The sequence below is a fragment of the Aotus nancymaae genome, unplaced genomic scaffold (assembly GCF_030222135.1).
Source record: "Aotus nancymaae isolate 86718 unplaced genomic scaffold, 86718_ANA_hifiasm-v0.15.2.pri h1tg000003l, whole genome shotgun sequence".
In the NCBI taxonomy this organism is placed as follows: domain Eukaryota; kingdom Metazoa; phylum Chordata; class Mammalia; order Primates; family Aotidae; genus Aotus; species Aotus nancymaae.
Genome location: NW_026988414.1, coordinates 3,602,605 through 3,630,342, shown reverse-complemented (window position 1 = coordinate 3,630,342; position 27,738 = coordinate 3,602,605). Strand labels below are relative to the sequence as shown.

The 27,738-nt window shown below is 53.1% G+C and overlaps 1 protein-coding gene and 1 pseudogene across 2 annotated transcripts; both read left to right on the top strand.

Annotated features, from left to right (window-relative positions):
- Positions 1-2,045: 2,045 nt before the first annotated feature.
- Positions 2,046-18,572, top strand: CERCAM (cerebral endothelial cell adhesion molecule). Of its 2 annotated transcripts, XM_012458026.2 has the most exons (13): positions 2,046-2,263; positions 4,029-4,139; positions 4,307-4,424; positions 6,224-6,358; positions 6,497-6,701; positions 9,710-9,829; positions 10,164-10,240; positions 10,334-10,440; positions 13,151-13,283; positions 15,582-15,709; positions 15,884-16,087; positions 17,033-17,285; positions 18,076-18,572. In XM_012458026.2, the coding sequence occupies exons 1-12, from the start codon at positions 2,067-2,069 to the stop codon at positions 17,283-17,285; spliced, it is 1,788 nt and encodes a 595-aa protein (XP_012313449.2). In that variant the 5' UTR covers positions 2,046-2,066; the 3' UTR covers positions 18,076-18,572. The 2 variants fall into 2 exon arrangements, with proteins under 2 accessions (XP_012313449.2, XP_064231671.1); XM_064375601.1 differs by lacking the exon at positions 15,884-16,087 and having other exon boundaries at positions 2,067-2,263.
- Positions 18,573-26,005: 7,433 nt separating this feature from the next.
- On the top strand, positions 26,006-27,695 carry LOC105721035 (protein PAT1 homolog 1-like; annotated as a pseudogene).
- Positions 27,696-27,738: the final 43 nt, after the last annotated feature.

The window sequence follows — 27,738 nt, the reverse complement described above, 5'->3', positions numbered from 1 at the left end:
CATGCCATTGTACTCCAGACTGGGCAACAGAGCAAGACTCCGTCTCAAAAAAAAAAAAAAAAAAAGAGGCCGGGCGTGGTGGCTCACACCTGTAATCCAAGCACTTTGGAGGCCAAGGAGGGTGGATCACCTGAGGTCGGGAGTTCAAGATCAGCCTGACCAACATGGTGAAAAGTCTTAAAAAAAAAAAAAAGAAAGAAAGAAAAGAAAAAAGAAAGAGAATCCCTCTTATGCGGCTGGGATTGGCTTTCCACCAGGGGCTACAGTGCAGTTGGGGGAGGGGTCTCTGGCAACTCTCTAGGATGCTTTTTTTTTCTTATTTTTTATTTCATTCCACAGCCTGTAACATAGGATGCTTCTCATTGTAGGGCCGATGGCCTAGAAATGGCCTCAAATGGAAGCTGTGAAGCGATCCTGGTGGAAGCTTCGGAGCTGGGCCTCCAGTGGGATCAGGACTTCAAGGTTCAGTGCGCACCTGCTGCCCCTGCACTAGGTAAGTCCCTTTCTCCATGGACCCCCCAGCCCTCCAGTGCCAGTGGAGATAGTGTGCACAGCCCTAGCTCCCTCCTCTGACCGTGGGAAGAGGCTGAAGGGAGACCCCGTGGAGTTCCTAGGAAAGGAGATCTTTCCTGCGGTGGGAGGGGGAAGTGGGGAGCCTCTCTCTCTCCTCCAGTCCTGTCTTCCCAGCCCCAGGGCGGAGCTCTTCCTGTGTGTCAGGTTTCATGGGGGGGTGGGGGGAGTAAGCTGTCAGTGCATTCATTCTCTCGAGGAATCCTGCAAGCCCTCCCAAATGGGTGGTGTTGTCAGCCCCATTTGGGGAAAGTGACCTGTCTCAGGTTGGTGGTGGACACCCAGCTCCATCCCATTTGTGGTGCCACCAGGCCTCTCCCTTTTCTGCTCCTCTCCGGAGAGGCTGGAGAGTCCTTTCCCTCCCAGCAGGGTCCTAAGGACCCTGGCGGTGCCCCAGGGGAGCCAACATCCCCTGCTTTGGAGGGCAGCTAGGTGGCTGTGAGCAGCTGCGTGGTGTCCCCTTGTTCTACACTCAGACTAAGAGAGGGCTGTGTGTTTTGTTTGTTTCTTTCTTTTTGAGACGATGTCTCGCTCTGTCACCCAGGCTGGAGCACAGTGGCGTGATCTCGGCTCACTGCAACCTCCGTCTCCCAGGTTCAAGCGATTCTCCTGTCTCAGCCTCCCAAGTGGCTGGGATTACAGTCGTGAGCCACCACACCCGGCTAATTTTTGTATTTTTAGTAAAGATGGGGGTTTCACCATGTTGGCCAGGCTGGTCTTGAACTTCTGACCGCAGGTGATTCGCCCGCCTCGGCCTCCCTAAGTGCTGGAATTACAGGCGTGAACCACTGCGCCCGGCCCGGCTGTGCTCTTAAATGGCCGGAGCAATGCTGGTGCTGGCGACCGAGGCGAGGAGGTGACGCGCAGGGGACTTCAGCCGCGGAACGCCGCGGGAGGACAAACCCAGGTCAGAGGGATCCCTCCGCGCCCCGCGTGCCAGGTATCGGTCTCGGGCCCTGGCGTGGCCCGGCTGCTCTGCGGAACTGGCGCCGGGGCCGCCAGAGGGCGCCCGGGGTGAGGGGGAGGAAGGGGGCGGGAGCCGGGGAAGCCCGGGGAGGGCGCCGCTCCGCGGGGGTCTGCAGCTCAGGTCGGAGGGTCGGCTGCATGGGTCGGGGAATCTGGATTCCGTGGGTTCAATGCCCAGGGGTTCCAGGAGCCCCGATAATTCTCGGACGCCCAGCAGGCTCCGACGCACTCGTCCCAGCACCCCTCCCCCGTCCCCGTCCTCGGGCCCCTCCCCCGTCGCCCCTCCGGGCGGGGCTGCTCCCGGGTCAAGGCTGGCGCGGGGCTTCGGGCCCTGGCCCTCCGGTGCCCCAGGCCGAGAACAGAAAACTTGAGCATCCACGCGCAGGGGTAGAGAGTGGGGGCCACTCTAGGGGTGCACTGCCCCGCCCCCTCCGGGTCCGCCTCGGCCCCACCCGGGCCTCAGGCCCCGCCCCCTCCCCTCGGCCGGCCGGAGAGCCCCGGGGGCCGCCGCAGCTGCCAGAGCGCCCGCCATGCGCGCTGCCCCCGCTGTGCGACTGCTCAAGCTGCTGCTCCTGCTAGGGTCGTGGCTGGAGGCTCCTGGCGTTGCGGAGTCGCCGCTGCCCGCCGTGGTCCTTGCCATCCTGGCCCGCAATGCCGAGCACTCACTGCTCCACTACCTGGGCGCGCTGGAGCGGCTGGACTACCCTCGGGCCAGGCTGGCCCTCTGGTGAGAGACCCGGGCATTGGCACCCAGTGGGCACCTAACCCCTAGCCTTGCAGGCGGCCCCCGCCCGCAGTGGCCCTCTCCCCTCACTTGCCGCCCAGACACCACCTAGACAGGCCCCTCCCCTCACAGAGGGCCCTGCCAGCCAGAGGCCCCAGACGGGACCCCAAACCCCCTGCTGGGCGATGACAGACCTCTGAGACCACAGGCTGACGCGGGACACCCACTCCTCCTTCTGGTCCCCTACTCCTTCCTCTTGGAGCCTTCCCTGAGGGTAGATTGGGCCCAGCCAGCCCTTTTCATCCCAGCCTAAAGAGCCCAACTCAACCCTGGTGGGACCTGTGGTTGGATTTGGAGAGGAGCAGACAGGAACCTCTGAAGTCCCCTGGGGCCCAACGTGGCAGGGATAGGCCAGGCTGGAGGCTTTAGGGCACAGGTGGGGGGTGAAATCAGCCCTGGGCTCCGGGCTGTGCAGGGGAGTCTGTTCAGCTCCCCCTCCCTCAGGGCTGAGGCCTGCTCTCTTGGTAGAGGGGCAGGATCCTGTCAGCCAAGAGCAGCCCCCCTCACTGGAGCCTCTCCCCTCTGGCACCTCTGTACCCACAGGGCAATGGGATCGGAGGCCACAACCCCTGATCTGTAGATGCCAGAACAGGGAGGAGTCCCTGCCTGAGGTTGGGGGTAAACTGAGAAAAATGACAAGCCACCCTTTACAACACACCACAGCTGGGCTGGGGGGGTGGCGCCCTGGCCTGGGGAGGCCGCCCACAATTACCACAGTTTGGGAGTTAGTTAGTTCCCGCCCCTGTAAGACTTGACACGTAATCTTCATTTCTGGGGAATTGGCTTAAAGGGGCAGCATCACCCAAAACCTGGGATCTTGGTTAAGCACCCCCTCTGTTATGGGAGCCCCTTCCCCAGAAGAGGGGAGGCTGTGCCCCATGACAACAGAGCCTGGGGCCAATTGCATTCTCAGGGACGCTCAGAGCAGAGTTTGGTCCTGGGGGTGGAGGAAAGCAGCAGCTCTTTGTCTAGTTCCCATTCAGAGAGGGACAGGGGCTGGCCTGTGGTCACACAGCCACGAGTCACACAGGTAGGTACTTGCCCACCTAACAAATGTAACCAGGGAATGCAGCAGGTGCGATGCTTAAAGTTGAGGTACTTTTCATCTTTCAAAATGCATTCGTGGGCCGGGCATGGGGGCTCACTCCTGTAGTTCCAGCACTTTGGAAGGCCGAGGTGGGCAGGACACCTGAAGTCAGGAGTTCGAGGCTAGCCTGGCCAACATGGTGAAGCCCTGCTAAACACACAAAACTTAGCTGGGCGTGGTGGCAGGCACCTGTAATCTCAGCTACTCGGGAGGCTGAGGTAGGAGAATCGCTTGAACCTGGGAGGTGGAGGCTATAGTGAGCTGAGATTGTGCCACTGTGCTCCAGCCTGGGTGACAGAGCGAGACTTCATCTAAAAAAAAAATGCATTAGTCTTCTCTTATCTTGGCCTATGATATAGGCAGGACAGATTAAGTTATAGAGGGAGGACGTGAAGCCCAGAGAAAGATGGGACTTGCCTGAGGTCACACAGCAGGTCACAGAACTGTGTTGGGGACCTAGCTGGGCTGCCTCCAGCGCCTCTGCTATAGCACGCCCAGCCTTCACTGTTCCAGGGAGAGCCCGGCCTCAAAGGTGTGGGTGCTTCAGGGTTAAGGCTGCCTTGGAGTTCAATCCTTCTGTAGCTGTGCCGCCTCAGCCTCCTTTTTTCTTTCCATCCCCAGGTGTGCCACGGACCACAATGTGGACAACACCACAGAGATGCTGCAGGAGTGGCTGGCGGCTGTGGGCGATGACTATGCCACTGTGGTCTGGAGGCCTGAGGGGGAGCCCAGGTGCTGATCTGAGGGGAAGGGTGCTGGGGAAGATGGAGAACAGCTGCGGCCTGGAGAGGAAAAGGGACAGCCCAGTGCCACAGCCTCCAATCCAGGGCTCAGTCCACTGCCCTGCAGAGAGAGGGGCATGGACCCCATGGGAACATCTCACCTCTCTACCCACTCAGGTCCTACCCAGACGAAGAGGGTCCCAAGCACTGGACCAAAGAAAGGCACCAGTTTCTGATGGAGTTGAAGCAGGAAGCCCTCACCTTTGCCAGGGACTGGGGGGCTGATTATATCCTGGTAAGGAAGTCTGGCTAGAATTGGGCTTCTGAAAGGTGGTAGTTTCTGTCCCTGATAGAAATATGGGTGCAGGCTGGGTGCAGTGGCTCACATCTGTAATCCTAGCATTTTGGGAGGCTGAGGTGCGTGGATCACCTGAGGTCAGGAGTTCGAGACCAGCCTGGCTAACCTGGTCATGCCCCGTCTCTACTAAAAATACAATAATTAGCTGGGTGAGGTGGCTCATGCCTGTAATCCTAGCACTTTGGGAGGCCAAGGCGGGTGGATCTTGAGGTCAGGAGTTCGAGATCAGCCTGATCAACATGGTGAAACCCTGTCTCTACTAAAAATACAAAAATTAGCTGGGCATGGTGGTGCCCGCCTGTAATCCCAGCTCCTTGTGAGGCTGAGGCAGGAGAATCGCTTGAACCCAGGAGGTGGAGGTTGCAGTGAGCCAAGATCGAGCCACTGCAATCCAGCCTGGGCGACAGAGCAAGACTGTCTCAAAAAAAAGCCAATAATTAGCTGGGCATTGTGGCAGGTACCTGTAATCCCAGCTACTCGGGAGGCTGAGGCACAAGAATCGCATGAAACTGGGAGGCAGAGGTTGCACTGAGCAAAAATCACACCACTGCACTCCAGCCTGGGTGACAAGAGTGAAACTCAGTCTCAAAAAAAAAAAAAAAAAAGAAAGAAAGAGGCCGGGCGCGGTGGCTCACGCCTGTAATCCCAGCACTTTGGGAGGCCGAGGTGGGTGGATCACGAAGTCAAGCGGTCGAGACCATCCTGGTCAACATGGTGAAACCCCGTCTCTACTAAAAATACAAAAAAAAATTAGCTGGGCATGGTGCCACGTTCCTGTAATCCTAACTACTCAGGAGGCTGAGGCAGGAGAATTGCCTGAACCCAGGAGGCGGAGGTTGCGGTGAGCCGAGATCGCACCATTGCACTCCAGCCTGGGTAACAAGAGCGAAACTCCATCTCAAAAAAAAGAAAGAAAGAAAGAAAGAAATCTGGGTGTTACTAACCCACCTGAAGACTGGATCCTCCAGCAGGCCAGAGCCCAGACCAGATATTCAGCTTGGATCCCTATGTTAGAGGTCAGACTAGGTTCTAAGCCTGGACCTCTCAGTTGGATCCCATTGTATATACTATATTTAGCCTCAATTCCTGGGCGAGAGCCCAGGTATAAACTGAGCCTGGATCTCTGAACTAGAGCTCAGAGTAGGTGTTTGGACCCATTTTCTTTTCTTTTTTTTTTTTTTAAGATGGAGTCTTGCCCTGTCTCCAGGCTGGAGAGCAATGCAGTGGTGCAATCTCAGCTCACTGCAACCTCAGCCTCCGGGTTCAAGTGATTCTCCTGCCTCAGCCTCCCAAGTAGTTGGGACTACAGGTGCCCACCACCATGCTCAGCTAATTTTTTGTATTTTAGTAGAGACAGGATTTCACCGTATTGGCCAGGAATGATCTCAATCTCCTGACCTCGTGATCCATCTGCCTTGGCCTCCCAAAGTGCTGGGTTTATAGGTGTGAGCCACGGTGCCTGGCCTGGATCCATTTTCTAAGCCAGATCCCAGATAAAGATCTTAGATCAGCAACTCAGGTGTAATCTCTGGACCCAATCCCTAAGTCAGTGTCCCAGACTAGATCGTTGGTCCAGAAACAGATCTACTGAGTATGTTAGTTAGACCTCTGTAGGAGCATTTCCACTGGATCCTAGGAGCCACACTGGGTCTCTGGCAGGACCACTCAGTGAAGTGAACTCCTTGGGGGGCTGCAGCCCAGGTGGGGCTGGAACCTGTGATGTCCCCTCCCCAAAGTTTGCAGACACAGACAACATTCTGACCAACAACCAGACTCTTCGGCTTCTGATGGGGCAGGGGCTTCCCGTGGTGGCCCCAATGCTGGACTCCCAGACCTACTACTCCAACTTCTGGTGTGGGATCACCCCCCAGGTAAGGCCGGGAGGGGGACCTTGGGTGGACTGAGATCCTGGAAGGGTGGACGTGGAAAGCAGAGAGCCTGAAGGCCTTGGGGTCTGTGGGCAGGGGCAGGGGAGCCCTCTCACAGCGCAAAGCATTCCCTTCCTCCAGGGCTACTACCGCCGCACAGCTGAGTACTTCCCCACCAAGAACCGCCAGCGCCGGGGCTGCTTTCGCGTCCCCATGGTCCACTCCACCTTCCTGGTGTCCCTGCGGGCTGAAGGGGCAGACCAGCTTGCCTTCTACCCCCCACATCCCAACTACACTTGGCCTTTCGACGACATCATCGTCTTCGCCTATGCCTGTCAGGCTGCTGGTGAGGACCAGCCCTCCTTGAGCGTTCCTTGGAGGCCTCTGTGCCTTTGCACATGCTATTTTGTCTGCTTAGCATGCCCTTCCCTACTCTGCATGTCATCCTCTTGACTCATGAGCCAGAACTTCGGGTCATGAGTTTTCTTTTCTCTCTCTCTCTTTTTTTTTTTTTGGTGTGATCTCAGCTCACTGCAACCTCCACCTCCTGGGCTCAAGCAGTCCTTCTGCCTCAGCCTCCCAAGTAGCTGGGACACTACAGCTAATTTTTGTAGCTTGGCTAATTTCTGTAGAGATAGATAGGGTTTTGCCATGTTGCCCAGGCTGGTCTCCAACTCCTGGGCTCAAGCAATCCACCGGCCTCGGCCTCCCAAAGTGCTGGGATTACAGGTGTGAGCCACTGCACCTGGCCAGTAATTACTTTTAAGATGAAAGTTACTAGAAAGTGTTTGGGTATGGCCGGACGAGGTAGCTCACACCTGTAATCTCAAACTCATGGGAGGCTGAGGCTGGTGGGGAATCACTTGAGCTCAGGAATTCGAGATTAGCCTGGAAAACAAAGCAAGACCTCATCTCTTTTCTGCCTTTTTTTTTGAGAGGGAGTCTTGCTCTGTGGCCCAGGCTGGAGTGCAGTGGCGCAATCTTGGCTCACTGCAGCCTTGACCTCCTCCCCCACCTCAGCCTCCTGTGTACCTGGGACCGTGAGTACACATCACTATGCCCAGCTAATTTTTGTATTTTTTGTAGAGATGGGGTTTTGCCATATTGCCCAGGTTGGTCTTGAATTCCTGGGCTCAAGTGATCTGCCCCTCTCAGCCTCCCAAAGTGCTACGATTACAGGCATGAGCTGCCATCCCTGGCTGCAAGACCCCATCTCTACAAAAAATATTTAAAAATTAACCTGGCGTGTTGGCCCATGCCTGTAGGAGGATGTCTCAGCCTCCTTGGGAGGCTCCACCCTGAGCAACACAGGATGAGACCCTGTCTCAAAAAAAAAAAAAAGAAGAAAGTGTTTGGGTGTGAATGATGGAACAAATCCAGTCCTGAGGATGAGAGGGAGGGGTGGAGACACTCATGTTGGAATGACTTTCTTTTCTTTTTTTTTTTTTTTTTTGAGTCGGAGTTTCGCTCTTGTTACCCAGGCTGGAGTGCAATGGCGCGATCTCGGCTCACTGCAACCTCCGCCTCCTGGGTTCAAGCAATTCTCCTGCCTCAGCCTCCCAGGCAGCTGGGACTACAGGCGCATGCAACCATGCCCAGCTAATTTTTTTTGTATTTTTAGTAGAGACGGGGTTTCACCATGTTGATCAGGATGGTCTCGATCTCTTGACCTCGTGATCCACCCGCCTCGGCCTCCCAAAGTGCTGGGATTACAGGCGTGAGCCACCGCGCCCGGCCTGGAATGAATTTCTTGAGAAGGCTTCAGAGAATGTGTAATTCTGATCTCGAAGACTGTCTGGTGGGTGGAGAAGAACTTTGCTGGTGGTCAGGATAAATTAGAGGTGACGATTTAATCAAGTAATCAGTGGCAACCGGTGAGGAGGAGGTTGTGATTCTTTGTGCTGGAGAAGTCTGCAGTGTGCAGACGTGCGAGAAGAAATCTTATCAAGTGCAAAAAGTGAGTGAAGGTGAAATAATTGGAGGAGAAAAAACAAGGGGAAACAAAAGCATTCTGTTATTTTTCATTGCTATCCCTACTTCAAGTGACAGCCGTTGTTAATTGGTCAATGGTTTGAAGGAATTCAGTCTCCAACAGCCAGCTATTGGCATCCCGGCTCTGGGCCAGGCCCTGTGCTCAATGTTGGGAATGGAGTTAGCTTTTATTTGTTTTTTGTTTGTTTGTTTTGAGACAGAGTCTTGCTCTGTCGTCCAGGCTGGAGTGCAGTGGTGCAATCTTGGCTCACTGCAACCTCTGCCTCCCTGGTTCAAGTGATTCTCCTGCCTCAGCATCCCGAGTAGCTGGAATTACAGGCACCCACCACCACATCCAGCTAATTTTTGTATTTTTAGTAGAGATGGGATTTCACCATGTTGGCCAGGCTGGTCTCAAACTCCTGACCTTAAATGATCTGCCCGCCTCTGTCTCCCAAAGTTCTGGGATTACAGGCGTGAGCCACTGTGCCCGGCCTGGGTTAGCTTTTAAATTGGCACCGTATGCCTGCCCCTGAGGATAATTAAAATAAAGGTAACAAATATTAGACAGGCTCAGTGGCTCATGCCTGTAATCTCAGCACTTTGGGAGACAGAGGTGGGTGGATCACCTGAGGTCAGGAGTGTGAGAACAGCCTGACCAACATGGCAAAACCCCATCTCTACTAAAAATATAAAAATTAGCCGGGCATAGTGGCATGTGCCTGTAATCCCAGCTACTCAGGAGGCTGAGACATGAGAATCACTTGAACCCGGGAGACAGAGGTTGTAATGAGCCAAGATTGCGCCATTGCACTCCAGCCTGGGTGTCAGCGTGAGACTTTGTCTCAAAAAAAAAAAAAAAGTAACAATTATTGAAGCCGGGGGAAGGCCATTCTGGCTGCCAGGTGAAAGACATTGTGAAGGGGAACCCCAGAGGGTGTGGGGTAAAGTGGAGGGGTCTGGGGAAAAGGCGATGGCCCTTGGATCTTGGTAGGGTGGTGGGGATTGGGAGAGATAGGAGGATTTAGGGGACAGAGCAGTGGGGCTCATTGGCATCCTGTGGCTGTGGTGGGGAGGAGTTTGCCTGCTCCTGCCTCACCTTGATACCTGAGGGCAGAGACTCAGTCTTGCTCACTGATGTACCCCTGGCTCCCAGCAGGTGCCTTGGACAGCTCTGTTGAATAAATGAACCATCTCAGCAGAAAGACCCCTTAGATATTGTGTGAGCCAAGCCCTTTCTCCCTCTGGTCCCACAGGTGGGGAAACTGAGTCCCAGAGAAGACCGACACGTTGGGTCACTGGCAGTGCTGGGCCTAGGACCTCTCAGCTAGGTTCTGAGAGCCCTACCCTGCACTCCAGCTTTCACTCAGCCTGTCTCTGCAGGGGTCTCGGTCCATGTGTGCAATGAGCATCGTTATGGGTACATGAATGTGCCTGTCAAATCCCACCAGGGGCTAGAAGATGAGAGAGTCAACTTCATCCACCTGATCTTAGAAGCACTAGGTGAGGGCTGGGGAACTGTTCTGCCTACCTGCTGCCACAACTCACTGCCTCCCCACAGTGCTCCTTTCCTTAGGCCCTGAACTGAAGGGGGCATTGGCCTTGGGTTCTAGCCTTGCCCCTAACTCGTTCCATGACTCTGAGAAAGTCCCATTCCCCGTTGGGCCTCAGTCTCAAATCTCCACAATGGGAGCAGGTGGATCCCGTGATCTCTGAGGACCCATCCTGTGGGGTGTTCTGCTGAGGGGGCAGGAATGAGGCTGGGGGCTAGGATTTCAGGGTGACTGCTAACAGGATCCAGCAGGGACTCATGCCTGGGGCGTGCTTCCCTTTGCAGTGGACGGGCCCCCCATGCAGGCCTCAGCTCATGTGACTCAGCCCTCCAAGAGGCCCAGCAAGATGGGGTTTGATGAGGTAAGTCCCTCAGCCTGTGGGCTTGGGGTTAGGAGGTGGCTGGGCTCCCCTCCCTCTCCCCTGCACTTACCGTCCACTCCCTGCCTCCTCCAGGTCTTTGTCATTAGCCTGGCTCGCAGGCCTGACCGTCGGGAACGCATGCTGACCTCGCTCTGGGAGATGGAGATCTCTGGGCGGGTGGTGGATGCTGTGGACGGCAGGTGAGGCTGCCTGGGATGGGGCCCTGGGCGCTCAGGGGAGCAGTGTGATCCATCTCCGACCCCTGCTAGGACTGGGAAAAGCAGACAGATTGAATGAGTTTCCTGTCCCAGGAAATATCCAAATAGGGCCTGAGTAATACCCTCTCGGGGAGTTCCAGAACAGACATACATGGGAGAAGATGCCCTCCCTCTGCTCACCAGTTCTACCAGTCACCCAATGTGTGACCTCCAGCCAGCTACCCCCATCTCTCAGCCCTTTTGTGTAAATAGCAGATAACTGTGCCCTTCTCTTAGGGTTTTGTGAGTTTAGTGAAATTAGCCAGGGCTGGGCACATGGTAAGTTTCCAAAGGATTAGGTGTCTTCAGTATTATTACTCTCCATCCTGGACTTGAGTTCCTGAGGGGTGGGGGTTGGGAAAGGCCAGCCATGTTCCCCAGGGGAATCCAGAGGCCAGGCTCTTCTAGCCACCGGGGTCCCATGGACCCATATATCTGCTGCTATTTGCTTCAAGTGCTCAGCTCTTTTTTTTTTTAGAGACAGAGTCTCACTCTGTTGCCCAGGCTGAAGTCCAGTGGCACAAACATGGCTCACTGCAGCCTTACTCTCCTGGGCTCAAGCAATCCTCCCACCTCAGCCTTCTGAGTAACTGGGACTATAGGCATGCACCATCACACACAGCTAATTAAAAATATATATGTTTTTTTGGAGGCAGAGTCTTGCTCTGTCACCCAGGCTGGAGTGCAGTGGCGTGATCTCAGCTTACTTCAACATCCGCCTCCCAGGTTTTAAGCAATTCTCCTGCCTCAGACTCCTGAGTAGCTGGGATTACAGGTTTGCATCACCACGCCCGGCTAAAAAAAAAAATTTTTTTTTTTTTTTGAGACGGAGTTTCACTCTTGTTACCCAGGCTGGAGTGCAATGGCGCGATCTCGGCTCACCGCAACCTCCGCCTCCTGGGTTCAGGCAATTCTCCTGCCTCAGCCTCCTGAGTAGCTGGGATTACAGGCACGAGCCACCGTGCCCAGCTAATTTTTTTGTATTTTTAGTAGAGACGGGGTTTCACCATGTTGACCAGGATGGTCTCGATCTCTTGACCTCGTGATCCACCCGCCTTGGCCTCCCAAAGTGCTGGGATTACAGGCGTGAGCCACCGCGCACAGCCGTTTTTTTTTTTTTTTTTTTTTTTTTTCATAGAGACAGGGTCTGACTACTGTTGCCTAGGCTAGTCTTGAACTCCTGGCCTCAAGTGACCCTCCTGCCTCAGCTTCCTGAGTAACTGGGACTGCAGGCATTCACCACTATGCCCAGCTAATTAAAAAAATTTTTTTGGCTGGGTACAGTGGCTCACGCCTGTAATCCCACAACTTTGAGAGGCTGAAGCATGTGGATCACCTGGGGTCAGGAGTTCGAGACCAGCCTGGCCAACATGGTGAAACCCTGTCTCTACTGAAAATACAAAAATTAGCCAGGTGTGGTGGTAGGCACCTGTAATCTCACCTACTTGGGAGACTGAGGCAGGAGAATTGCTGGAACCCAGGAGGCAGAGGTTTGCAGTAAGCCGAGATCATGCCACTGTGTTCTAGCCCAGGCTGACCATAGCGAGACTTCATCTGAAAAAAAAATTTTTTTTTTTTGGAGAGATGGAGTCTCTCTCTGTGCCCAGGCTGGTCTTTAGCTCCTGGCCTCAAGCAAGCCTCCCACCTTGGCCTCTCAAAGTATTGGGATTTACAGGTGTGAGACCCCATGTACACCAAGGTCTCTTGACCATAGGATATTCATCCTTTGCTTGGGCCTCTGCCCAAGAAGTATCTATCATGTTCCCACATGCATCCTGGAGTGCCTGCACCTCAGCCAGCCCCCTACCACCCCACCCTTTCCTCAAGGGTCACCCCTGTCCTATCGTATTAGGAGACATCCTAATAGTTATCCTCTCAGAACTCCCGAGGTGGCCAGGTGTGGTGGCTCGTGCCTGTAATCTCAGCACTTTGGGATGCTGAGGCACGCAGATCACCTGAGGTCAGGAGTTCAAGATCAGACTGGCCCACATGGTAAAACCCCGTCTCTACTAAAAATACAAAAAATTGGCCGGGCGCGGTGGCTCAAGCCTGTAATCCCAGCACTTTGGGAGGCCGAGGCGGGTGGATCACGAGGTCAAGAGATCGAGACCATCCTGGTCAACATTGTGAAACCCCGTCTCTACTAATACAAAAAAATTAGCTGGGCATGGTGGCGCGTGCCTGTAATCCCAGCTACTCAGGAGGCTGAGGCAGGAGAATTGCCTGAACCCAGGAGGCGGAGGTTGCAGTGAGCCAAGATCGCGCCATTGCACTCCAGCCTGGGTAACGAGAGCGAAACTCCGCCTCAAAAAAAAAAAAAAAAAAAAAAATTTTTTTTAAAAATTAGCCAGGCATGATGGTGTGCGCCTGTAATCCCAGCTACTCGGGAGGCTGAGGCAGGAGAATCACTTGAACCTGGGAGGTGGCAGTCGCAGTGAGCTGAGATGGAGCCACTGCACTCCAGACTGGCAATAGTAGCTCTAGTTCCCCAGGCGCAGTCCCTTAACAGCTTTGGGTCACACGAAGGCGTTACTAGGTTGAAACCTCTTTAAACCCGACTTCAGTGTGTATTGTCCCCGACATGCACAGGCCTGGCCCCTCTGGAGGGGTCTCTGGCGGGCACCCCTCACCCCACCACACCTGTGTCCCTCAGGATGCTCAACAGCAGTGCCATCAGAAGCCTCGGCGTGGACCTGCTCCCGGGCTACCAGGACCCCTACTCGGGCCGCACTCTGACCAAGGGCGAGGTGGGCTGCTTTCTCAGCCACTACTCCATCTGGGAAGAGGTGAGGGTACCTGCTTCCCCCACCCACAGCCTTTGGGGAGAATGGGGGTGCCCATTTTCATTCTGCAGTCTCTCTTGAGCACCTACTATGTGCTAGCAGATATTCTGCTCTGAGAACACAGAGGAGGACAGGAACTATGCATGTCTGATCCTTCTTGCAATAAAGGGATCCCCCTGGGGCTCAGGGACCAGAGGGGGCTTACGGAAATCAAGAAAACCAAGCTTGCAGTGGAGGGGAGAGGTGTGGGCCACATTGAGAGGTGCCTCGTGTGGGAGGGGGTCAGAGTGGGCCTCACCATTGAGGGGTTGGGAGGAAGAAGCTTCTAGGCAGAAGAGAACAGTGGGGGCCAAGGCCCTGAGGCGGGAAGGTGTTTAGGAGCAGAAAAAAGGAAGCCTGGGACTTAGCATGTGCTCAGTACTTGGCCAGGAAGCCTCAGCCCCAGGGGAAAGGTTGCTGGAAATGCTGGAGAGAACAGGGGAACTGGGTCCTCCAAGGGCAACCCGTCTAGGAGACGGGGCATGAATCTCTTGTTTTTATTTTCTGCTGTAGCCAAAATATATGTGTATGTGTATGGGAGCATTATGGCTTTTGTTTTTTGTTTTTTGTTTTGAGACGAATTATTGCTCTGTCGCCCAGCCTGGAGTGCAGTGGTGTGATCTTGGCTCACTGCAACCTTGACCTCCCAGGTTCAAGTGATTCTCCTACTTCGGCCACCCAAGTAGCTGGGATTACAGACCTGTGCCACCATGCCTGACTAATTTTTAAATTTTTAGTAGAGACGGGGTTTCACTATATTGGCCAGGCTGGTCTCAAACTCCCGACCTCAGGTGATCCGCCTGCCTCGGCCTCCAAAAGTGCTGTGATTACAGGCATTAGCCACCACACCCAGCCTATGTTGGCTTTTTTTTGAGATGGAGTTTCGCTCTTGTTACCCAGGCTGGAGTGCAATGGCGCGATCTCGGCTCACTGCAACCTCCGTCTCCTGGGTTCAAACAATTCTCCTGCCTCAGCCTCCCGAGTAGCTGGGACTACAGGCGTGCACCACCATGCCCAGCTAATTTTTGTATTTTTAGTAGAGATGGGGTTTCACCACGTTGACCAGGATGGTCTCGATCTCTTGACCTCGTGATCCACCTGCCTCGGCCTCCCAAAGTGATGGGATTATAGCTATGTTGGCTTTTTTACCGTCTCTGAACAAATTAGAGGATGACATGGTTCACTACTTTTTTTGGGGTGGGACAGGGTCTTACTCTGGCACCCAGGCTGGAGTGCAATGGCGTGATCTTGGCTCATGGCAGCCTGGACCTCCTGGGCTCAAGCAGTTATCCCACCTCAGCCCCCCGAGTAGCTGCAACTATAGGCGTGCACCACCACACCCAGCTAATTTTGTATTTTTTGTGGAGAAGGGGTTTCGTCATGTTGTCCAGGCTGGTCTCAAACTGAGCTCAAGCGATTCCACCTGCCTCAGTCTCCAAAAGTGCTGGGATTACAGTCCTGAGCCACCGTGCCTGGCTTCACTACTTTCTTAGCTGATCTCCTTTTCTTTTTTTATTTTTTATTTATTTATTTATTTTCATTTAAATTTTTTTTTTTTTTAAAAGATGGGGTTTCACCATGTTGGTCAGGCTGGTCATGAACTCCCCACCCCAGGTGATCCGCCCGCCTTGGCCTCCAAAGTGCTTGGATTACAGGCGTGAGCCACCGCACCCAGCCGATCTCCTTTTCTTTTCACAAAAGTTATCAAAAGTAGTTTTCCAAAAGTTATTCCAAAGTAACTTTTCCAAAAGTTATCAAAAGTACTTTTTCTTCGGGATGTTCAGGGCTAGGGTCTTCCCAACTCCCACCCAGCCCAGCTTCCTTTAGAAAATCGCAGGAGGCCAAAGTGACAAGCTGGGCCCTGGCGTTCCACAGATGCAGGTTCACATCCCAGCTCTGCCACTTTCTGGCTGTGGGTCCTTGGACAGGCACGTGTCCACCCCCTTCCTGCAATTGAGGATCGTCATATCCTGCCTCCGGAGGGCCCTCAGAGATATGCAGTAGCCCAGCGCTGGTGTACAGTAGCAGTCAGGGGATGTAGCAAGGGCCATGGTTACCATCATGATTCTATCTGGGAAGCTTCAAATGCCAGAGTGAGGTTGGGATTTCAGGTCCTGGGCAATGAGGCCTCCAGCAGGCTTTGGGGCAACTCCGTGATGTGGCCAGGGCAATGGAGGCCAGGCAGAGGCTGTGGCTTCAGCATGAAGGGAGGGGGATAGCTCAGCTTCGAAGAGCCATCTCCTACCCCATCGTGTACCACAGGTGGTTGCCAGGGGCCTGGCCCGGGTCCTGGTGTTTGAAGATGATGTGCGCTTTGAGAGCAACTTCAGGCGGCGACTGGAGCGGCTGATGGAGGACGTGGAGGCAGAGAAACTGCCGTGGGACCTGATGTAGGCAGCCTGCACCCTCAGGGACAAGGGGGCGGGTCTCTGGAGTCTGCCTTTTCCTGCTTGGGACCCTGGCCGGCCCATCCCCCCCAGAGCCTGGCCCTATAAGGGGATGCAGGAGGGTCACGTGACACCCAGGACCTAAGTGACTCCTGGGCCCTTTGGTGTCACTTACAGCTACCTTGGGCGGAAGCAGGTGAACCCTGAGAAGGAGGTGGCTGTGGAGGGGCTGCCGGGCCTGGTGGTGGCTGGGTACTCCTACTGGACGCTGGCCTATGCCCTGAGCCTAGCGGGCGCCCGCAAACTGCTGGCCTCACAGCCTCTGAGCCGCATGCTGCCCGTCGATGAGTTCCTGCCCATCATGTTCGACCAGCACCCCAAGTGAGGCTCTGACGGGGGCCGGGCGTGGCAGGGCAGGGGCGTCCCTCCAGGAACCCACCTCCATCAGCAGGAAGTCCCCTCACTGGGCAGATGGGAAGACTGAGACTGGCAAGACCAAGTCACTTGGTCCAGGTCACCAAGGAGTGGCTCAGCCTAGCTTTAGAGTACACCGATCTAGGTGTGAATTCTGCGCAGCGCATGCAGACTTTTCTTTTTTTTTTTTTTTTCATTTTAATGGAGTCTCGCTCTGTTGCCCAGGCTAGAAGCAGTGGCATGATCTTGACTCATTGTACCCTCTGCCTCCCAGGTTCAAGCAGTTAGTCCTGGCTCAGCCTCCCAAGTAGCTGGGATTGCAGGCGAGTGCCACCACACCCTGCTAATTTTTTTTTTTTTTCAGACAGAGTTTGTCTCCCAGGCTGGAGTACAGTGTCATGCTCTTGACTCACTGTAACCTCCGCCTCCCAGGTTCAAGTGATTTTCCTGCCTCAGCCTCCTGAGGAGCTGGGATTATAGGCACGCGCCACCACACCCAGCTAATTTTTTTGTATTTTTAGTAGAGACAGGGTTGCACTATGTTGACTAGGCTGGTGTCAAACTCCTTGACCTCAAGTGATAAGCCCACCTGGGCCTCCCAGAGTGCTGGGGTCACAGATGTGAGCCACTGCTCCCAGCCTTAATTTTTATATTTTTAGTAGAGATGAGGTTTCATCATGTTGGCCAGGCAGTACACACAGTTTTTAATCAATTGACTTCCCTGTTCTCAGCCTCAGTTTCCTAATTTGGAAAATGGGGTTAGTGGAAGTCCCACTGCTCAGGGCTGTTGTGAGGACTAGATGGCAGGGAGTGAGGTGCTCTGGGCAGGAGAGGTGCCTGGCTTCTGGCAGGCGTGTAGCCTGGGAGTAGGGGCCCACCTCAGTCCCCCTAAGCTGTCCTCTCACCTCACAGTGAGGAGTACAAGGCACACTTCTGGCCGAGGGACCTGCTGGCCTTCTCAGCCCGGCCCCTGCTCGCTGCCCCTACCCACTATGCCGGGGACGCCGAGTGGCTCAGTGACACCGAGACATCCTCTCCGTGGGATGACGACAGCGGCCGCCTCATCAGTTGGAGCGGCTCCCAAAAGGCCCTGCGCAGCCCCCACCTGGACCTGGGTGGCAGCAGTGGGCACAGCCTCCAGCCCCAGCCTCGAGATGAGCTCTAGGTGAGGCCGGGGTGGGAAGGGGCCCCAGCCCCATAGGCCTTGGCTTTCTGTCCCCTTTGATGGCATGACTATGTCTGGGCTGTTTTCCCCTTCTCAGCCTTCCCTCTCCCTGCCTCTATGTCTTTTTTTTTTTTTTTTTTTTTTTGAGACAGAGTCTTGCACTGTCGCCCAGGCTGGAGTGCAGTAGCGTGATCTTGACCCACTGCAACCTCTGCCTCTTGGGCTCAAGCGATTCTCCTGCCTCAGCCTCCTGAGTAACTGGGATTACAGGCACCCACCACCAGGCCCAGCTGCTTTTTGTATTTTTTAAAAATTTTATTTACTTATTTATTTATTTTGAGACAGACTCTTGCTCTGTTGCCCAGGCTGGAGTGCAGTGGCGTGATCTCAGCTCACTACAACCTCTGCCTTCCTTATTCTGGGTTCAAGCGATTCTCCTGTCTCAGCCTCCCAAGTTGCTGGTACTACAGGCACCCACCACCACTCCCAGCCTCTTGTATTTTTAGTAGAGATGGGGTTTCACCATGTTGGCTAGGCTGGTCTTGAACTTCTGACCTCAAATATCTGCCTGTCTTGGTCTCCCAAAGTGCTGGAATTATAGACGTGAGGCACTGTGCTGGCCTCTGTGTCATCTCTAATTGTACCTTCAGCTGTCTCTGCATCCCTCTCTAGCTCTTTCTCTCTCTGCCTGTCTCTGCCTCTGTTTTTCTGTATTTGTCAGTGTCTGTCTCTCTCTGATTTCTGTCTGACTGTAATTCTCTTTCTTTTCCTGCTTCTCCTGTCCCACCAGGTCCAGGTGATGACTGCGAAGGAGTGCCCAGGAGCAGGCCACTGCTGCCCAGGGAGCAGAAGAGAAGGTTGTTGGCAGGGGCCGCAGATCTAGTCAGACCTGCCGCCACCTTGGGCACGGCCACTCTGCCCTCTGGACTAGTCTTACTTCGGGAGAAACCACTCAGAGATGGATCCCATTCCCTAAAGGTCTCACAGCAAAGGGGCAGGACTCCCAGGCCCCTTAACCCTGCCTGGCCTGATTCAAGGCCTGGTGGCCCCCAGCCTTCTGTTTCAAGCTGGGCAGACCCCAGGAGCCCTTCCCTCCCTAAGGACTCAGCCAGTGGGCACTTCTGTCCCCTTCTACCTCCACCTCAGGCCCCTCCCCTAGCTTGATGTTTGGGTCTCCCCAGCACTCTCCTCCCTGGCCAGTGCAAAGTGCAGGGGGCTGGAGGAGGACCCTTGCAGACCTATTGCCCAGCACATAGTAGGCCCTCAATAAAAGCCATTTACACTATATATATATATATATATAGTGTGTGTGTGTGTGTGTGTGTGTGTGTGTGTATATATATTTTTTTTTTTTTCTGAGACAGGGTCTCCTTCTGTTGCCCAGGCTGAAGTGCGGTGACACACACACAGCTCACTGTGGCCTCAACCTCCTGGGCTCAAGTGATCCTCCCACTTTAGCCTCCCACGTAGCTGGACCACAGGCACATGCCACCACGCCTGGCTAAATTTTTTTTTTTTGTATCTTTTGTAGGGACTGGGTTTCGCATGTTGCCTAAGCTGGTCTCAAACTCCTGGACTCAAACAATCTACCCACTTTGGCCCCCCAGAGTACTGGGATGAGAGGCGTGAGCCACTGCGTCCTGCTTCTCTCTCTATGTATTTTTTGAGACGGAGTTTCACTCTTGTTGCCCAGGCTGGAGTGCAATGGTATGATTTTGGCTCACTGCAACCTCCGCCTCCCGGGTTCAAGCAATTCTCCTGCCTCAGCCTCCCGAGTAGCTGGAATTACAGGAATGCAATACCACACCCGGTTAATTTTTTTTTGTATTTTTAGTAGAGATGGGATTTCACCATGTTGTTCAGGCTGGTCTTGAACTCCCGACCTCAGGTGATCCACTCGCCTCAGCTTCCCAAAGTGTTGGGATTACAAGCATGAGCCACCATGCCCAGCTGGTTTGTTTGTTTTTGAAACAGAGTCTCACTCTGTCACCCAGGCTAGAGTGTAGTGGAGCAATCTCAGCTCACCTCAACCTCCGCCTCTCAGGTTCAAGCGATTCTCCTGCCTAAGCCTCCCTAGTAGCTGGGATTACAAGCATGTGCCACCATGCCCGGCTAATTTTTATGTTTTTACTTTACATATATATGTATTTTTTTTTCTTTCTTTCTTTCTTTTTTTTTGTTGAAACGGAGTCTCGTTCTGTCACTCAGGCTGGAGTCCAATGGTGCGATCTTGGCTCACTACAACCTCTGCCTCCTGGGTTCAAGCCATACTCCTGTCTCAGCTACCTGAGTAAGTGGGATTACAGGCACATGCCACCACGCCTAGCTAATTTTTGGTATTTTTAGTAGAGACGGGGTTTTACCATATTCCCCAGGCTGGTCTCGAACTCCTGAGCTCAGGTAATCCACCCACCTCAGCCTCCCAAACTGCTAGGATTACAGTTGTGAGCCACTGCTCCCAGTCTATTTTTACTTTATATTTTTTAACTCGTGACTGAGCCTCTGCATCTCAGCTGGCCTGGGAGGAGGCTTCCTGATCTATGGTTGAGCATTTAGAGGGACAGAGGGTGGGGGCCAAGTGAGGAGTCAGGCCGATCCAGCATACCTCTATGCTGGGTGATCTTGAGTAGGTGCCATCCCCTCCCTGGATCTTAGTCTACTCTGGTCACTGTGGCTGGTTGGGTATAGAGTGGCCTGCCCTGAGCTTGACCCACAGTGGGTGCTCTCACCCATTAGGGCTGATGTGATCATCCCTGAACTCATTACCAGCCTCACCTTGCTGGTCAGGGTGGGCCCAGCCAGTCCAAGGGCTTCTGATTCCCCCAGCCCTTTGGATCATCTCTTGGGCAGCTGAAACCCTGGCTGAGGGAAAGAGGAACCCCCTGGGAGGGGCTGGGGAAGATCCCTGGTTCCTCTCTGGCACTAACCAGTGTGGCCACCAGAGGGCGCTAGGTGGCAGAGCCTGGACCTTGTGGGCAGGATGCTTCTCTGCTGGGTTGGAGCCCGTATGGGGAAGGGAGCATGGGCCATTTTGAAGCTCCCCTTGGTGCTGCTGGGTGACCCGCAGCAGCTCTGTGTTCTTCTGCTCTTCTGACAGGAACTGCAAGCTGGAGGTCTCACCTGCCCTCAGAGAGTCGGGCTTCTGGGCGCAGCCACTGTCTGCCATGCCCGCACTCAGGCAGCTGGAGGCGTGGGAGGGGAGATGGCTCCCGGCCTTGGCCATGGCTGCCTTGGCCTCCACCTGTGTAGGACTGTGGCACTGATATCTCCAGGCTCCCTGCTTCAGAGTAGACCCCTTCCTGCTCCTCTTCCATGGCAGCCCTTGACTTGGTTGTGTGAGCACCTGGTCCTGGCATACTCCAACAGGCTTTCCCAGAAATTGGGGTATACCTTGGTTCTGTCCTGGGGGTGAGGTCCAGGACCTGGCACGGCAGAGAGAAGGCTCTTGGACTGGAGCTGTTGACTTGGTGCTATATTCCTTCTAAGATGAAAGCCATTCATTCTGGATGGCTATGACCTTGAGCAACTCACTTCTCTCCAGGCTCCGGGTGTCCCCTTTATTCATTAGTTAACGTTTATTAACTACCTCCAGGATCAGGCCTTGGGGATTCAGCAGTGAATGAAACTGACAAAAACCCCTGACCTCATTAAGCTGACATTCTTTTTTTTCTTTTTTTGAGATGGAGTCTCGCTCTGTCACCCTCTGTTACCATGCCTGGCCTAAACTGACATTCTAATGAGGGAGACAGACAAAAACAAGGAAAGATTAGAGGGTGTGAATTGCTATAGACAAAAATGAGAAGGAGGAGATAAAAAGTAAGATCTGAGAAGTTAATATCTGAACAGAGACTTGCCGGAGGGGGTCAGGCGCAGTGGCTCACACCAATAATCCCAGCACTCTGGGAGGCCAAGGTGGGTGGATCACCTGAGGTCAGGAGTTCAAGACCAGCCTGGCCAACATGATGAAACCCCGTCTCTACTAAAAATACAAAAAGTTGCCAGGTGAGGTAGCTCATGCCTGTAATCCCAGCATTTTGGGAGGCCGAGGTGGGCAGATCACCTGAGGTCGGGAGTTGGAGACCAGTCTGACCAATATGGAGAAACGCTGTCTCTACTAAAAATACAAAATTAGCCAGGCGTGGTGGTGCATGGCTGTAACCCCAGCTACTCAGGAGGCTGAGGCAGGAGAATCACCTGAACCCAGGAGGTGGAGGTTGCAGTGAGCTGAGGTTGTGCCACTGCACTCCAGCCTGGGTAACAAGAGTGAAACTCTGTCTCCCCAAAAATTAATTAATTAATTAGTGTGAATTGCTAAAGAGAAAAATTAGAAGGAGGAGATACAAAGTAAGATCTGAGAACTTAACACCTGAACAAAGACTTGCAAGAGGCGGCCAGACACAGTCGCTCATGTCTGTAATCCCAGCACTTTGGGAGACCTAGGCGGACAGACCACTGGAGGCCAGGAGTTTGAGACCAGCCTGACCAACATAGGGAAAATACAAAAATTAGCCGGGCATGGTAGCAGGCTCTTGTAATCCCGGGTACTCAGGAGACTGAGTCAGGAGAATCACTTGAACCCGGGAGGTGGAGATTGCAGTGAGTTGAGGTTGTGCCACTGCACTCCAGCCTGGGTGACAGAGTGAGTCTGTCACCTTCCCCACCAGGCCTTCCAGCTCTTGAGCTCAAGTGATCCTTCTACCTCGGCCTCCTAAAGTTCTGGAATTATAGGCATGAGCCACTGCACGTGGCCCCCCCGCTTTTTTTTTTTTTTTTTGAGCTGGCGTCTCGCCCTGTCACCCAGGCTGGAGTGCAATAGCATGATCTTGGCTCACTGCAACCTCTGCCTTCCAGGGTCAAGTGAATCTCCTGCCTCAGGCCTCCCTAGTGTCTGGGACTACAAGAGCATGACACCACACCAGGCTACTTTTTGTATTTTTCGTAGAGATGGGGTTTCACTATGTTGGCCAGGCTGGGCTGGTTTTGAATTCCTGATCTCATGATCTGCCTGCCTCAGCCTTCCAAAATGCTGAGATTACAGATGTGAGCCACTATGCCCGGCTGCAGCTGGCCTTTTTAAATTTTTTATTTATTTATTTTTGAGACAGGATTTCACTGTCTTACTCTGTCACCCAGGCAGTGGTGTACTTGCCAGAGTACAGTGGTGCAACCACAGCTTACTGCAGCCTTGACACCTCCTGGGCTCAACTAAGCCTCCTGCCTCAGCCTCCCAAAGTAGCTGGGATTACAGGCCCGTGCCACCACCCCTGGCTAATTTAAAAATTTTTTTGTAGCCGGGTGTGGTGGCTCACGCCTGTAATCCCAGCACTTTGGGAGGCCAAGGCGGGTGGATCACGAGGTCAAGAGATCGAGACCATCCTGGTCAACATGGTGAAACCCCATCTCTACTAAAAATACAAAAAAGCTGGGCATGGTGGCACGTGCCTGTAATCCCAGCTACTCAGGAGGCTGAGGCAGGAGAATTGCCTGAACCCAGGAGGCGGAGGTTGCGGTGAGCCAAGATCGCACCATTGCACTCCAGCCTGGGTAACGAGAGTGAAACTCCGTCTCAAAAAAAAAAAAAAATTTTTTTTGTAGAGGTGAGATCTCATTATATTGCCCAGGCTGGTCTTGAATCCTGAGCTCAAATAATCCTCCTGTCTCTGCCTCCTAAAGTTCTGGGATTACAGGCATGAGCCACCATACCCAAACTGTTGGTTTTTTTTTTTTTTACATGGAGTCTCCCTCTGTCACCCAGGCTGGAGTGCAGTGGTGGGATCTTGGCTCACTGCAACCTCCACCTCCTGGGTTCAAGCAATTCCCCCCCATCTCAGCCTCCCAAAGTGCTGGGATTACAGGTGTGAGCCACCATGCCTGGCCAAGGTGATGGCTTTTATAGAAATCTGTTTGACATTTTTTTTTTTTTGAGACAGAGTTTCATTCTTGTTGCCTGGGGTGGAGTAGAATGGCACAATCTTGGCTCACCACAACCTCTGCCTCCCGGTTCAAGCCATTCTCTTGCCTCAGCCTCCTGAGTAGCTGGGATTACAGACATGCACCACCACACCTAGCTAATTTTGTATTTTTAGTAGAGACAGAGTTTCTTCATATTGGTCAGGCTGATCTCGAACTCCTGACCTCAGGTGATCCAACTGCCTTGGCCTCCCAAAGTGCTGGGATTACAGGCGTGAGCCACCATGCCCAGCCCTCTGACTTTTTAAGTAGCAAGTAGTACCTTCTCTTTGAATTGTAAGTGCTTCTGGCTCCCTGTCTGCTGAAGTCAGGGGCTATAGGCGCCTTTGCTGAGTGCCCCAAGCTGCGGAGTTTCCTGAGTTCCTTTGTCTGCTTTTAAAGTTCTTTTGCTTCCCCCTTTGCTGGGATGTTGCCAGGATAAAGAACATGGAATCTGGAGTGGGTCCCACGTGGGCTGTAGTCTTGACATGCCATGGGGGCTATGTGACCTGAGGCATGCTACTTAGCTTCTCTGAACCTTTATTTTTCCATCTGCAAGTGAAGATGATACTGCCTTGTAGAATACGGTTAAGGCACTGTGAATGGTATTTGATCATGTGTTCAAGTGATTGTCCCAGAGCTGTAAGTAACAATGCTTTTGCTGTAAGGAACCAACTCAAACTGGCTTAAGACCACATACAGGCTGGCATAACACAGAGTGCAAAGCTGTCATCCCAGCACTTTGGGAGACCGAGGTGCATGGATCACTGGAGGCCAGGAGTTTGAAACCAGCCTGGCCAATATAGGGAAACCCTGTCTCTACTAAAAATACCACAATTAGCTGGGCCTGGTGGTGGGCACCTATAATCCCAGCTACTCAGGAGACTGAGGCAGGAGAATCGCTTGAACCCGGGAGGCAGACGTTGCAGTGAGCTGAGATCATACCACTGTACTTCAGCCTGGGCAACAGAGTGAGACTCCATCTCAAAAAAAAAGAGTCACTTCTAGATGCTTTCAAAGAAAGAACCCCAGCCAGCCTCTCCACTTTGGCCCAAATAGAGTCACGTGCCCATTTCTGAACCAAGTGTTGACAGTCACTGACAAGGGGGTGGGATTATCAACAGGCCAACCAGACTCATCCTCAGAGCCAGGCTGGACCCAGCCTCCTCTGTGGCAGTGCGCCATGGGCACTCAGTGTGATTTGTTGGCAAGCGAGCCAATAAATGTTGATCATCAACCTCTTTGGGGCAGCTGGGCAGGGACTATGGTGGCCTGTGTGGGGCAGGATTCTATTTTATATCCATGGTTCCTGTGGACAGTGAGCATGATGTTCTGATGAGCTGGCATGGCCAAGGTGGCATTCCACACCCTGGACATCCACTTAAGCAATCAGCTGCAGAGGGCACCACTGCTTGTCCTGGACAGGGGACCTATGGACCTCCTGCTTAAGGAGTTCTGGTCCTGTGTGCCCAAGGTGCAGCTGGCCCAGGGAGGAGGAGGCTGGTGTGCATCGCTCTCGGGGGTGGCTCCCCAGCTCCATCTTCACAAATCTCAGTACTTCCCATCCGTTTGCAACTAACCTGTCCTCCTACCGGCATCTGTGACAGCTTTTTTGTTTTGAGACAGAGTCTTGCTGAGTTACCCAGGCTGGAGTGCAATGGTGCGATCTCGGCTCACTGCAACCTCTGTCTCCCAGGTTCAAGCAATTCTCCCACTTCAGCCTCCCGAGTGGCTGGGATTACAGTCACCTGCCATCATGCCCAGCTAATTTTTGTATTTTTGAAGAGATGCGGTTTCACCATGTTGGCCAGGCTGGTCTTGAACTCCTGACCTCAGGTGATCCGCCCACCTTGGCTTCCCAAAGTGCTGGGATTACAGGTGTGAGCCACCATGCCCGATTGTGACAACTTTAATGATGCATGCACGTTCTTTGAGTAAGATATAGCCTTATTCAGAAATACTCAGCATGGAAAAGTTGCCATTGGATTCAAAATGCATCTGCAAATCCATGGGAATTTCAACATTCCATTTGAGCATGAATAAAGGGAAGAATTGTTCAAGTTTTTTGTTTTTTTTTTTGAGATGGAGTCTTGCTCTGTCACCCAGGCTGGAGTGCAGTGGCACAATCTTGGCTCAGTGCAACCTCTGCCTCCCGGTTTAAGCAATTCTGCTGAGTAGTTGCGACTACAGGCACGCACCACCCAAGTCTTTAAATATAATTGCAACTGGGCATATGGCAATGGCTAGGGGTCCCGAGTTGGTGGAGGACCTGAGCCTGGGAAGTCAGCGCTTTGTCCCTCCCTTCCCTACTCCCCTCCCCACTCTCTCCCTCCCTCTCTCCCCAAGAATGTTCCCTATGAGTCTTTGGAGGATTGTCCTGTGGATGAAGTCGAAGATGCATTTCAGGGCCTGGGAAAAGAAGATGAAGAAACTGATCAATTCAATGATAATACATTTGGGTCAGGTGCAGCTGATGATGATTGGCAGGACGCTCATGAGCACCTGGCTAAACTGGAAGAAAAGCAACCAGTGGCAGCCAATGAACAAACAGGCAATGCAGAGAGAGATGAAATGGACTTCTCCTGAGTGACCATGAGGAGAATCTGGCAGAAAGGCTTGGTAAGATGGTGACTGAAAATGAACTAGACAATCCAGCTATCATGAGGGCAGTGTAGACCAGACTCACTGTCTCACTCTGTTGCCCAGGCTGCAGTGTCTGGGATGGATCTGAAGTTCTCAAGGGAATTTGAAGACCACTGCTTGCTCAGGAAATGCCTACAGTGTCTGTATTAGAATATGCCTTGCCTCAGGGGCCCCCAGGGTCCAGAAGATGATCGGGACCTTTGTGAACATGCATTACCGAGGCAGTCAACTTCACCCCACCTAAGCAGATGGCTGTACCCAGCCTTACCCATCGCTTCCTGTGTCCGAAGCCTGTCCATGTTCGGCTCCCAGTGCCACTGCATTATCCTGCTCGCTATGGTGACAGGATGTCTTCAAGCCAGCTCTGCTGTGTCCTGCTACAGCCTGGATGGGTGTCTCCCAGCCAGTTTGCATGGCTCCCTGGATTTGTTGGTAGTCCACTCGTTGCCATGAATCCCAAGTTGCTACAAGGGCCGGTTGGGCAGATGCTTCCCCCAGCGCCAGGCTTCCGTGCCTCCTCCTCCTCCTCCTCTTCCTTTTTCTTTTTCTTCTTCCTCTACCTCCTCCTCTTCCTCCTCCTCCTCTTCGTCCTCCTCCTCTTCCTCCTCCTCCTCTTCCTCCTCCTCTTCCTCCTCTTCTTCCTCCTCCTCCTCTTCTTCTTTTTCTTTTTCTTCTGCTTCTTCTTATTCTTATTCTTCTTCTTTTCTTCGACTGAATCTCGCTCTGTCCCCCAGGTTGGAGGGCAATGGTGCAATCTTGGCTCAATGCAACCTCTACCTCTCGGGCTCTCGGGTTCAAGTGATTCTCTTGCCTCAGCCTCCCAAGTAGCTGGGATTACAGGCACCTGCCACCATGCCTGGCTAATTTTGTATTTTTAGTAGAGACAGGGTTTCTCCATGTTGGTGAGGCTGGTCTTGAACTCCCAACCTCAGGTGATCTGCCCCCCTTGGCCTCGCAAAGTCCTGGAATTTTTTTTCCAACTTCCTGTTGATTTGCAAAAGTGCTGGGATTACAGGCATGAGCCATCATTCTGTGGCTTCTTTAGTGCTCCATCCTCTGCTACCACCTCCACAGCAGCACACTCCTGGTCCAGGACTTGGCCTGCAAAACCTAAGATCTCAGGCCCCAATGTTTAGACCGGACACAACTCACCTTCATCCACAGCACTGTCGACACTTGAATCAGAGACAGCAACAGAATAGAAATCAGCATGGGAATCTCAATGGTGCAGGAGATAGAGGAAGTCAGCGGAACAGTCATCAAGATCATCTCCAAAAGGATCCATATGCCAGTCTCACGTTGCATCGGGAAAAGGATTAGGTCTCTAAAATCCAGATGATGCAACTGCAAAGCACTGATCCCTACCTGGATGATTTTTATTACCAGAATTACTTGGAAAAACTGTCAGCTGCTAAAGAAATATAAGGTGTTGGCCCTAAAAAGGAGCACACCCAGCTCAAGGTGGCCAAACTGGAACATGCTGATAAGCCAGTGCAGTTTGCAGGCTCTTTGGGAAAGCTGACTGTTTCTAGTGTGAATAATCCGCAAAAAGTGATCAATGCTATTGCGACATCTCAGAGTGAGGATGATGAGACAAAAGAAAAACAAGTTCGAGAGGAGAAAAGCCCGTGTCATAGTTGAGAAAACCTACAGCTTACTCCCTGATGTGGAGGACTATGAAAGCGTTATGGCCTAAAGCTAGAAGAAGAGCGACCTGGCCTAATGCATGAGAAAAAGCACAAAATTTCTAGCGCTTATGACAATGGAAGGGGGAAATTTCCTGGACAAGAGAGGCCTGGTGATGATCACTTTGTATAGATCACGTGTATCTGAAAAGGGAAGAGAATGGTTGCCTGAATTC

Coding starts and splice junctions, on each gene's coding strand:
- CERCAM (XM_012458026.2), top strand. CDS start 2,067: ATGCGCGCTGCCCCCGCTGTGCGACTGCTCAAGCTGCTGCTCCTGCTA. Junction 15,710..15,883: donor AAACTGCCGTGGGACCTGAT/GTAGGCAGCCTG, acceptor TGTCACTTACAG/CTACCTTGGGCGGAAGCAGG. Junction 16,088..17,032: donor ATGTTCGACCAGCACCCCAA/GTGAGGCTCTGA, acceptor CTCACCTCACAG/TGAGGAGTACAAGGCACACT.